The sequence below is a fragment of the Sinocyclocheilus grahami genome, unplaced genomic scaffold, assembly GCF_001515645.1.
Source record: "Sinocyclocheilus grahami isolate Dianchi unplaced genomic scaffold, SAMN03320097.WGS_v1.1 scaffold166.1, whole genome shotgun sequence".
Lineage (NCBI taxonomy): Eukaryota > Metazoa > Chordata > Actinopteri > Cypriniformes > Cyprinidae > Sinocyclocheilus > Sinocyclocheilus grahami.
Genome location: NW_015505345.1, coordinates 1,134,098 through 1,147,401, shown reverse-complemented (window position 1 = coordinate 1,147,401; position 13,304 = coordinate 1,134,098). Strand labels below are relative to the sequence as shown.

Genomic DNA, 13,304 nt, shown 5'->3' with positions numbered 1-13,304 from the left:
TCTGTTTTAGAACATGGAAGCTTGTTTCTAGCTGGTCTAAGGTGCTCATTAGTAGCTCCAAACTGGTCATTAGCTGGTCTAATCTAACAACTAACCAGTTCATGTTTGTTCCAGTTGTTTATTAGCTGGTTTAAGCTGGTTGTTAGCTAGTCCATGCTGTTCATTAGTTTTCCAGTCTGGTCTACAGCAAGTTACTGCTGTTCATTAGCTGGTCATTACCTGTTCCAGGCTGATCACTGGTTAGTCCATGCTGTTCAGTAGTGGATATAAACTGGTCTTTAGGAGGTGCTAGCTTGCAGACCACATTGGATCAGCTACTAGTTTATGGTGGTCATGATGGTTTTTAAACAGTTGGTTTAGGAAACCAGGTACCATGTTCCAAATCACAACTACCATCTTAAGCTGTATTTTCTAACAAAGCAAAAAAGGGAAAACAAAAAGAAAACAAACTCTCCACTTGGTTTATCATTCTCATTTTCAAAAATGTTAAATTCTCCTTTGGTTCCAAACAGCCAGTCTTGACATACTCTTTGGCTGATTCACCCATTCTCCCTCATTTTAGTCATTGCCCGCCGGGATGTTTCACTGCACCTCTTGCTGTCAGAAGTGCATATCACTCTTGTTCTTACCGTTCCTGCTCATCCTCTAGCAGTGCAAGTTTACTTTGGACATCCATACTGTGTTCCTGCTCAAAGCGCTGGAGACGGTGTGCTGAAGAGTCTAGGTGTGACTGGAGCTAAATACATGGACAGAGGCAGGTTTATACATAACACACCAAAATACAGTGCAACACCTGACAACAATTAGACAACAAGTCACAGGAGCAGATAGATTTCTTAAAATTCAAAAGCTCCAACGCACTGGTGAGTGCACTGGCACCATTGTACTGTGGCTGCCGTAGCATCATCCAAGTGGATGCTGCACAATATGATTGTAAAGCACTTTGGGTGTACAGCAATACACAATACACATGCTATATAAATGCCCCATTCATTCATTTATTCATAAAGGCTGTGAAGTTCTCCAGTAAGACTTACCGAGAGCCTCAGATTCTCTGACTCTGAGGTTTTCTCCAACACCTGCTGCTCTAGATTTCCACATCTCTTCTTATATTGGAGCAACTGCAGACACAGACAAATACTTTCACTCTGCAACTTAAGATGGAGCACATTCCCAGCTATACCAAAGCTTTGTGGTTTCTTTTTGATATGTATATTCTAAAAGTAAATACAATTACAAAATAATTTTTCCCTTCAAAGAATCTTTCCCATCTTTGACAAAAATTAAATGTGTTGAATGAGACCACATCTAACAGTGGACCTTTGCCTGTAGTTTCTGCACCAGCTGAGCCTGTCTGTGTTGGCTCTCTTGAAAGGCCTGGAGCTTCAGCCTATAAGATCGTCCTTCCTCTCTTAGCCAACCCTGCTCTGTGCCATACACACTCTGCTGGTCTGAATCTCCCGACTGCTGCAACAGCATCTGCTCCAGCTGCAAAGACATATGCACACATTACACTGCTTAATCACCTTTTAGTTCCTTTACGGCTGTTCACAATTTGTATTAGCACGATTTAGTGACACAGTGAAAAATGGCTTCAAAAAATCAAAAGACTAAGTATCCTTGGATTGCTAGTGTACACCATTAAAATATTTCCTTCTCTCATGTTAAGCATACACTCTTAAAAATAAAGGTACTTCAAAAGGTTCTTCAAGCGATGCCATAGAAGAACCAATTTTGGGTCCACAAATAACCATTCAGTCCAAGGTTCTTTAAAGAACCATCTCTTTCTTACCTTTTTGTAATCTGAAGAACCTTCTTTCACCACAAAGAACCTTTTGTGAAACAGAAAGGTTCTTCAGATGTTACAGGTTCTCTATGGAACCATTTAGACAAAAAGGTTATTCTATGGCATCGTGAAGCACCTTTATTTTTAAGAGTGTAGGCAGCACTAGATTTATGTATTTAGATTTATGTATGAAACAAGAAAAAAACAATGGTTGCATTGTCACAGAGGTAAGCCACAAGCTTCATATATATTCACATTGGCATACAATCAGGCAAGAAGTTAGATTTCAAACAAAAGGTTCAATTGTAGTCTAAGGAAAAGAGTATTTTTAATGAGTATAAGACTGAGGCAAGGTGTCTTGTGCTTTTAAATGTTATTATACATTATAATATATAAAAATGTGGTTTCATATTTTTGGATCTTACTGTAACTTTACATTTTTGCTGTTTCATGATTTATGTTTTATATCTGTTTTACAATTTTGCATAAAGGCCAATAAAAGGCTGTTTAACGATAGGTTTCATTGGGACAACATGCCCCGCTAAAAGTCAGTGTGTGTTCAGTGAATTGTATCTTTTATCTTGAGCAAGAAGAAATGTTCAAAAAACTTTTTTTCTGTAAATGAAAATAAAAATTCTGGGTAAATCGTGGGCAATGCACTGACGAATAGCGCCGGTGCACCTCAGATGTCCCGAGTTCAAGTCCCGGCTCGCGGACCTTTCTTGATCCTGTCCCCCTCTCTCTCTCTCCCACTTTGCTTCCTGTCAAGCTACTGTCCTATCAAAATAAAGGCAGAAATGCCAAAAATAAAAAATAATAAAATGACTTAACCCCACTCTGAGAAATATTCACTGCAGTAAAAAAGTGTGACAACTTGCCCCAGTCTCTCTGAACTCTTAATATCACGCATTTTTGCTTCTCAAGTACATTTTTCTTAAATGTATTCACTGAACAACACAGCTAGTGAGTAAGAAAGTTGTCTGTCACAATGGCAGAGTGTTTCTCTCTTGATTCCCATCCTCCTACGGGGTCTTCAATCTCAATGTCCCATTACCCCACCAACCCCTCCCATCTTCCTTTAACCCCCAGTACATATCATGGTGCCAGACACCCAGTCCCTACTAACATAAACCACATGTTTCCTCTCAACACAACAACATGCTGCCTCAGCTGATTTAAACAAAGCAAGAAAAAGAAAAAGCAAGGGGTAGAGAGAGTAAAAGGTAGAAGTAGAGTCACCTTCATCCTTTTTGCAAAGAAGTAATACACACAACTACACTGAAATCACAGGCTAACACTCATTTGCTGCTAAGCTGAACAGCAGCTTCTACAAGATGCAAGGGACAATAGTCCCCCTGTTCCCAACTGAAGCCAAGGGCTTCGCAAAACGTAATAATACATTTTCAAACAGTCGTTCTGAGAGCTTTAATTCCATATACTACAAAGAGGGGCAAACCAGCACCCGGCTCTGGGCGGTTTTGGGGTTCAGGGCTCATAAGGGAACAGGGACTTATTATATGGCCCGTTGTTAAGGTGACAGCATTTGAAAGCGAACAGAAAATGAAAAACATGGGTGGAGGACGAGTCAGAAGAGAGAGGGGGGATGTTGGGTGCAGCAGCAGCTGTGTTTAAAGGCTCCTTTGGAAACAGCTGCACTACCCTATTGATTATGTATCTTTTCAACTATTTTGGCACAATTAGAGGCAATTTGTTGCTACAACACAACAAGCGTTTGATGCAAAGTCATGAAAAAATGGCACTTACAAACAAGCATATTGATCTGTCTTAAAAGCTTATGGGGGTCAGGGGTGCAGCACTGCACACCTCTAGTGTGTATGCATCTTTGTATGTACATCCATAAAATACATTTTCTTCCAAAAAAATAAAAATAAGAAAGTCAATTGTGAGGCATAAAGCAACAATGTGAGATATTTTCATCGGAACACAGTGTGACACAATGTCCCAATTATGATCAATTGTAAAACAAAATTGCCAGAAACAAAATCACTGTCACAATGGGACAATAGTCCCCCTGTTCCCAACGTATTATTACGTTGGGCTTCGCAAAACGTAATAATACATTTTCAAACAGTCATTCTGAGAGCTTTAATTCCATATACTACAAAGAGGGGCAAACCAGCACCCGGCTCTGGGCGGTTTTGGGGTTCAGGGCTCATAAGGGAACAGGGACTTATTATATGGCCCGTTGTTAAGGTGACAGCATTTGAAAGCGAACAGAAAATGAAAAACATGGGTGGAGGACGAGTCAGACAATAGTCCCCCTGTTCCCAACTGAAGCCAAGGGCTTCGCAAAACGTAATAATACATTTTCAAACAGTCGTTCTGAGAGCTTTAATTCCATATACTACAAAGAGGGGCAAACCAGCACCCGGCTCTGGGCGGTTTTGGGGTTCAGGGCTCATAAGGGAACAGGGACTTATTATATGGCCCGTTGTTAAGGTGACAGCATTTGAAAGCGAACAGAAAATGAAAAACATGGGTGGAGGACGAGTCAGAAGAGAGAGGGGGGATGTTGGGTGCAGCAGCAGCTGTGTTTAAAGGCTCCTTTGGAAACAGCTGCACTACCCTATTGATTATGTATCTTTTCAACTATTTTGGCACAATTAGAGGCAATTTGTTGCTACAACACAACAAGCGTTTGATGCAAAGTCATGAAAAAATGGCACTTACAAACAAGCATATTGATCTGTCTTAAAAGCTTATGGGGGTCAGGGGTGCAGCACTGCACACCTCTAGTGTGTATGCATCTTTGTATGTACATCCATAAAATACATTTTCTTCCAAAAAAATAAAAATAAGAAAGTCAATTGTGAGGCATAAAGCAACAATGTGAGATATTTTCATCGGAACACAGTGTGACACAATGTCCCAATTATGATCAATTGTAAAACAAAATTGCCAGAAACAAAATCACTGTCACAATGTGAGTAACAAAGTCATAATTATGAGAAACAAAGACAGCTGCAAGATTTAAAGTCACATTGTGACTTTCATATTGTAAGACTGTGAGACAATCACAATTATGCAAAACAAAAATCACAACTGCAAGATATATTCACATTGTGTATTTTCCAATTCTGCAGAAAAAAAGCTGCAATTGTGAGAAATACAGTAAATTTACATTGTGAAACAGTCACAATTGTAAGAAACAAAGTCACAACTGTGAAATATAGAGTGATGTTTGTGAGATGTGGTCATATTATAAAATATAAAAGTCAGATTCTGCCACAAGCTCGCAAATATAAGAGAACAAAGTCAAAATACTTTGATATATAGAGGTGACTTTCAGATATAGAGTCACAATTACCTTTTTATTCAGGCTCAGAAGTTTTAGAGGTTAGGATCCCAGTTATATTTTCAAATTAACACATGGTTATGACATTGATTGATTTGGTGGATTTGGTATCCTAATGGACAGGCAATATCATGAACTCCCCTATGCATAAATTATATATAGCATCTCTCTTTTTACCGAACTTTAACAAAATGGAATCAGCCTGCCTCTAATTTCTGTCCAGAACCAACTTCCCCAATTCAAATTTAACAGTAACCAAGTTAAAAAATGATCTTAGATTTGCTACTGAAGGAAACTTTACCAGCAGAATCAAAAAGACAGGAGGGTTTTGAAGCAGGGCTGATGGATGATGCAATGACATGTGTCGATATTGGATCCTTCTTGCTAGCGGCACTAAACAAACCCAGCATTATGATGGTATTAAATTCAAGAGCTGGTCGCTCTCTCATGTTGCAGCCAATCTGCCGCCACAGGCTTGGCTCTGGTCCATGGGGAGAATGCTGCCACACGTGTCTAGAGGCCACTCAGCCTTTGCGGTGTATGTATAAGTGATGAATTTTCAAACACGGGTGTTAGCCACATGCTTTTGTTCAGATTAAAGCTTTAAACAATGTACTTACAGTAAAAGTCATTTTAACATTCTGGTTAAGATCTTCCCTTTACACCAAACAAGGCCAAGCACTCATGTATGACTTTAGTCTAGGCAACTATAACACATAACACAGGATGACCATTCTTTTTTTTACTGTTTAAACTTTGCAATGTATGTCGTTTACAATAATATTGTGCTTGTTGTTTTAAAGATGTACAAGCTGACTTTAGAGTATGTCCCTCACTTTGCAAAAAACAAACAAAAATACGCATTGAGAGTCCACAAATTCACTGTGTATTTGTAGCCTCTTAGAATGCATGTTATAATACCCACAAAATTTGATATAGGGGCAAATGATGCCCCTGTATGTGTTTTTGTCTTTTATATTTGCATCATATTATATAGTTAAACAATTTCACACAAGCAAGAGAGCTGTTTTTTTTAACCTGAATATCAACGTGATTGCAGACATGATATAGATTTTATACAAGCGATCTATAAAAAAAACTCTGTAAAGCCTGGGATTTAAAATTATTTCATATTTATATAAAAATATTTATTTTAATGGAACAGTTTATTGAAACTTTAGACAAAATCATCAGGTTTTTATGGCCCTGAAAAAAAATTATATTCAGAGGCACAAACTAAGCATAAAAAAACTATTTGGTGCAGTTGCTGATATTTATACGGCAAAAATGCAAGACTAAAATGTATGTTGTTATTCAATAATAATCATCCTGTAGCTGTACTGTACTGTATCATGTTTACTGTAGCTCTCAAATAAAATGCCATTACACAGAAGTCTTTTATTTGGTGACAACATGGGAGAACCAATGATGGTTGATGTACCTGAGTTCTAACCGGCGTCATGGACGCTGTATGTGATTTGAGAGATATGAGTTTAGTAGAGTTTAGGTTTCCTCAAACAAAGCTGTCATATGGCTTCAGAAGACTTGGGATATAACGCACAAGTGTACTATGGACTGCTTTCATTGCACTTTTATGTTGAGTTTTTGTCCTTTTTTGAGCTTGACAGTTCATCAAGAACTGCTGATGTATAGAAAAGCTGCACAAGCTTCTTTTGTGGCCCACAGAAGAAAAAAAAACTTTTTTTTTTTTTACATTTACTATTCTAGAAAAATCTACATTATCAAACATTATCAAAAGAAGGGGTTTTAAACTCCTCACGTCCACTTGCACTCATAGTTTGATGGCATCTGTGTCAGAGAGAAGTTACACACCACATCATCCTACTCTATCCACTGACCACACATTGTATCTGTAATTCTTACAGTAATCAGCAGAACAGGCATTCAGAGTGGCCTCTGAGGGCCACTAATGCAGGAGGGGCCCCATCCCAAATGCTCGCCTTTCATTTAAGGTCACCTACTGACATTTTACAATAGCGATCAACATGCAACATATTGCAAAAGACCGGATGCATGGTTTATATTTGCACTGTTTTTTAATGCATCTATTCCCCGGATTCAGTGTCTTTTTTTCTGGAAATAGAGAGGCCCCATGTTGCCCTCTCTCTAAAATGTGTTTTGCTTTAGCATTTTTTATATTACTTAATATTTATGATTTGTGCCACTCCTTGTATTGTCTCCTTTGATAAATATTTCACAATACATCAAGGAACGGCAGCACTTTGATTCATCTGCCAACAAGAGAACATTTTCAAGGCCACTGAAAGCTCTTTGCACAAGGGCCAAGAATATTCGGCTTCTCCCTCCATGTGGTCATAAGAGTGGATTGATCCTCTAATATGAGAGAAAGCATATTTAGATTCATGTTCATTTTCCGTCAAGCTTCCTGGGGTTCCAACTTTGCACAGAATATTAACTGAAATGGACTCTCATCAGCTATGCTTAATTAATATCAAAACATTAACATTTTCAATTTAGATTAGGAGGATTATTACTGACATTTCTATAAATTGCTGGTTTGTCAGACATTGGCTTCCTTTAATCAGAGGTTAAAACATTTACAAGCAACAAAGTATTCTCACATTTTAGTGATTCTTTTAAGTATAATGACAGAATTTTCATTTTTGGGTGAACGTCATTCCAAACCTATGGTCTTACAATGACAACTGTCAGTGTGAAAACCTTGTCCCTATATCTTTCCCGGATCAACACTGTTCATGTATCACAGTGTACAATTCAATTAATTTACATTTAACCAGTTTAATATGAAGAGACAGTGAAATGTCGACCTTCGTTCATGTGTTTTTGCCCTACACTGTACAAGATGCGAGAACAGTCTGCTATTTAGGTTTAACGTTAGCTAGTTTTAGACAGAGATACCTTGCTAAAGCACAAGATGACATTAACGTTCTGCTTGAGCAGATGAAAATTGTAACTTAATGAGAGTATGACAACCAGAAAACGAACGTTTTTGTCTTCATTGGGATTGGGGGTGAATGGTTTGGGACATTTTGCTCCGTTTTGTTTGAGTTTAGGAAATAGAATAAAATAAATTCCATTGCCTATCCTCTCAGGATACCTGGAATCAGTGTTACAAGTACCACAGGCACATAGTTTTTCCATTTTTGAAGCATAAACCCCATAAAAACGATTTTCCAATGTTTTTGGATTTTCCAATGTTTCTCTATGGCGCTGAAACCTACAGATGTCCGAGTTCCGCTCCCCGTGCAACTGATACTCGACTGCTATTGGCTCATCTGTGTTCGATGGGAGGGGCTTACCAATAGGACAATTGCAACTTTTTATCTGTCATTTCACAATTCTGACATTTTTTTTCTCACAATTGCGAGTTTACATCTTGTAATTCGTACTTTTTTCCCAGAATTGCATGATACAAACTCGCAATTCTGACTTCATTTCTCAGAATTGTGAAAAAAAAAAGTTTTTCTGGCAATTCTGGCTGTATAACTTCAACTGTGAGTTTATATCACGAAATTTGATTTTAAAAAAGTCAGAATTGCCAGTTTATAACTTGCAATTATGACTTTATAAATGAGTTTATATTACGCAATTCTGAGAAAAAAAAGTATTGCCAGTTTATATCTCGCAATTCTGACTTTACCACTCAGAATTGTGAGCTTATATCTCGTAATTCTCAGAATTGTGAGATATAAAATCGCAACTGCGAGTTATAAAGTCCAGTTCTGAGGGTGAAAAAGACTGATATTTTGTAAGAACTGTGAGTTTCAGATATTTTCCTCAGAATTGCATGATATAAGGTCAGAATTGCAAGATATAAACTCACAATTGCAAGATATAAGGTCGGAATTGCAAGATATAAACTCGAAATTGCGAGAAATAATGTCAGAATTGCAATATATTCTATTTCTATTAAGTGTCGGAAACGGGTTTCCATACAAACCTGTATGACTTTCTTCTGTATAACATAAAATAATATACACAAAATATATCCAAGAGATTTGGAATCAAATAAAAGTAAATGATGAAAATCCTTTCACTATTTACTCACCCTCATGTTGTTCCAAACCTGTATGACATTTTTCTGTGGAGGACACTTCTGTGTTCCACAGAAGAAAGAAAGTCCAGAGATTTGGAATGATGTAAGGGTGAGTAAATGTTTAAAGATGTTTAATTTTTAAAGTTGCACTATGCAAAATAAGTGACCTGGCCTGACAAAACAAAATAAGCAATCCGTTTTTCATGCTTGCAGGCTGAAAGACCACACTCACCTCTGCTCTGACACTCATTTCTACCACTCAAACAAATAAAACAGCAGTTGCCAGATTCATATATGCTTTCTGTCACACTAGCTGACATGACAGCGGCCTTAGACTTCACACTCATTGGCATGGATGCCACATCATATAAATAAAAAGAGTGCAGAATTAATTAATTTTTTATTAATGTAGTTGTTTCATTATTTACATAGTTATGTAATTACTTATCAATTGTTTTATTTTTTATTACTTCTTTATAACCTATTAGCAGTTAGCCATGACAAACTTTTTAATGAGGAAATCAAAACATACAACCATAAACTTTAAAGAGCATATACCAGTTACAATGTAAATCACACCAGCATATACAGTACTGTATACACACAAATACATGAGAAATACAAATATATTTATATACACACAAGCACATAAACCTACACGTGTGTACAAATTCACAAGCACAAAAGCAGTGGGGAAAAAATCTCATGCTCCCAGTATCACCCATAAACAGAGGACAGACTAACTCAGCCATATGCTGTGGCATGGATGGGGTTACAGCTGTGAGCGCTTCTCACTGGCCTGGCCTGGACCCAGAGGCTTAATAAAGGGAATTAATGTAGTGAATAATCTGTCAGATTCCCAAACACAGCTGGAGTGGACGTACAGTTCCTCTACATATATATACACGCACACACCTAAACAAACTCCCCCATACTTACTCATGCTAACTTCAGTTCTATCTCACACACATGCAAATTAACTAATGCCTACACAGACATTCATCCAAACTCAAACATATAAACCCAACATGCCCGTCCCTTGTGCCTTGCTGTCCTCTTTCTACTAATATGCCCTTCTCCCTGTCCCTGCTGGAGTGCTGGCCCGCTGAGAGACATCCAGCTGATTGTGAAAGCTGTTTTTGCAGCGCCACTGTGAGTGATTACACAATGCTGGCCAAGAATCAGAGAGCTGTGAAGCTCCCCAGCTCAGAGACCCCACTGCAGCCCCCAGGCACAAACCAACAACCATCACCATGGAGCACTGTTTGACCACAGCCACAGCTGCTGTGGAGAAGACCTACTGGGAGGTATAAACGGGACGCAGGCAGTGTCCACATGCAAAATACAAACACAAACACATGTTCACATGCGCAATATTGCATCAATTGTGCTTGGAATTTACAATCACCTTCCACAGCGATGGATGTAAACAAACAAGTGAACAAGTATAAAACATATGCACTTTTAAAATTAAACTATAAACTACACGAAGAAATAAATCACATGAATGGGATGTTAATAAAATAGTGGTTAACACAATGACTTATTTAGGAACCATGCCTGTTTCCACTAAAAAGTAAAACTGTTGTGTGACGTGACAGAATCACAGCTATCAGAAAGATGTTAGATCTTTAAAGGAATAGAGCTCCAGTAATTTTAAATCTGTTCTTATTTATTCACCTTCATGTCGTTCCAGAACATTTCTTTCTTCTGCAAAACACAAATGGAAAAATTCTGAAGACTCTTGGTTGTTGGGGACTGAATGAATGGGGACTGGAGCATTCAAGCTTCAAAAAGCATGTAAATGCACCATTACACCAAGTGTTACAAAAGTCTTCTGAAGCCATGCAACAGCTTTCTGTCACCAACAGACTGAAAAGGAGTTTGTTATTCTCTAATAATCTTCACCTCCAATGAGCTTTTAATGGGCTATTAACTGCTGCAAATGAATCATCGAGTCAGTGACTCAAAAGTGACACTGCTACTTTTTAAATAACAAATCAAATTTTGATCCATTTCATGATAAAGCAAGCAATAGGCTGCTGAAAACCTGTAGGATCTGACACTGCTGAGTGTGGCAAAGGACAAGTTTTGAATTGCTGATGTGTGCGTGGAATAAAAACAGAGAAAAAATTATTAGTGGTACTTCTGCAAAACCTAATTCTAAAAATAAAATAAAAAATTACACAGGTGACTACTGTGATAAATGCAACAAGGTGAGGTCAGATGCGTCATGTAGGTGTATGGGAATTAGAACAAAAAAAGCCATGTTGGAGTGAGACAAAATCATACTGAAGAAGGGCTGAAAACTCTTTTTACCTGCAGGATTTTGCAGGCCAGAGTGGGACAAAAAGTAAAAGTTACAAGCGAGAGTGGGAAGATTATTTTTTTTTCAATCAGAGCAAGTAAAAGCAGGACAGAATCTTGTAGGGGCTTGTTCAGACTTCTACTGAAATATAGTGTTCATTTTGAACACTTTTGTGAAGCTTGAAAGTTCCAGTCTCCATTCATTTTAATTGCATGGAAAAGAGCAACCAGAAAATTATTCAAAATTTCTCCTTCTGTGTGCCACAGAAGAAACTCATATGGGTTAGGAAAAACACAACAAGGCTAAGCAAATGACAGAATTTTCATTTTTAAACTATTCCTTTTGGAACAATGGCTATTTAGGACAAGTAAAACTAAGCTGCTTCGATGTCACACCTAAATGAAATGGCAAGCAAATGATAAAATACTTTCTAGTAAGTTTGCTCTTCTGTTCCCACAGTCAAAATAGAAAGAAAGAAAAAACAGTCAAACAGGGAAAAGAGAGAAATATGGAAAAAGATAAAGGACTCTTAATTAAATGTAGTGAGGACTCTGGGATGATCCCTACTTTGAGGAATGATTCTCTGGAGCGTCAATCACTTTTACGACTCACAGACAGCTGACAGATCCAACCTCACTGGATCAGCTCCACTCGTGGCCACTGCTAGGCTTAGCAGCTTTATGTAGGCAAGAAAACAAACCCTAAAAACTGAGTCAAAGACAGTGCACCATTTTCACTCTAACAAAACAAATCAGTGGCAATCATGTTTGACAAGACCTTTAAAGCAAAAAGGAATGGGGATTAGGTCAAAAGCACAGAGCCTGGAAGCTTCCATGCTCTTCGTTAAAAAGTCTCCAACTAGTCTGCGAGTCCAGATCAATTCAAAAAGGTTTTCTGACAAATAGCATCACATTTTAGCTGCAAAACCCTTTTTTCACTTGTTTAGTGATTTATCTCTCAGCTTAAAAGCTTGTGGCCCCGTGATTGTTGTTTTTCTACAGCGCTCCATTTGGTTAACATTTCTGCTTTATCATACATCTAACTCTACATTCGAGTAACTCCTACAAAAACACACAGGGAGACTGTCTCACACAATCCCGGTCCAAAAACTGCCTCTGAGCTGTAAAATATATACCCACGCAATCCCCTGACACACACCCACACATACAAACTTACACACTCCCACACAAATACACACGCATGTACCCTAGTGCCTGAGAAACTGCCAACTGGCAGTTGTCCAATATCAACACAGAAAGGTCAAAGTTCACATCAACATTTTCTTCGTCCTCCTGAGACGATGCAGCTTTTCAAACTGGGTCAAGGTTTATCCCGGTTCAGGGACAATTTTCAAGGGTCACAAGAGATTGCTGCGATTTCACCAGGAGACAGAGGTGTGCTTTCAAGAGCAAAAACTCACTCCCTGCCCAAATATTTCCATTCCAACTCTTGTTTAGGAGGCCACGCTCAAACTGTCCCGGGAGCCATGAGAAGGTCTTTATGGGGTTTGCTGCTCCTTTTCAATTAGTCCAGTGTCGTAAGATGTGCCACAGCGGGTCTATCCCGTCACAATGTCGCTGGGGCCCTGCCCAGGAGAGAGCGAGGGAAGACTCACAGAGAGCCCCTAAAGTCAACTTCTTTAAGGTATTTGCCAGACTAAAGAACAAGAAACATCTGAAAGGACTACTAAAGTTAACCGACCAACACTCCCACACACTCCGAAGAGATAAAAAGAGATAAATTCTCATTTCATCACCTATTTTAGCTGAGTCAAATAAACTGGATAAACCAAGTGGTTGACAGTAAAAACTAGCCCACCTGAATCTATTTAAATGTAAGTCTGTGATTTACAGCG

General features: G+C 38.4%; 1 protein-coding gene across 1 annotated transcript in view; it reads right to left on the bottom strand.

Annotated features, from left to right (window-relative positions):
* LOC107593190 (rootletin-like) overlaps window positions 1–13,304 on the bottom strand; it is a 47,189-nt gene that overhangs the window by 23,545 nt on the left and 10,340 nt on the right. Inside the window, exons 4-6 of the mRNA XM_016282800.1 lie at window positions 1,321–1,488; window positions 1,038–1,121; window positions 630–736 (exon numbers count right to left, since the gene is read on the bottom strand). Coding sequence (XP_016138286.1) covers window positions 630–736; window positions 1,038–1,121; window positions 1,321–1,488 — 359 coding nt within the window. The remainder of the gene's footprint in view (window positions 1–629; window positions 737–1,037; window positions 1,122–1,320; window positions 1,489–13,304) is intronic.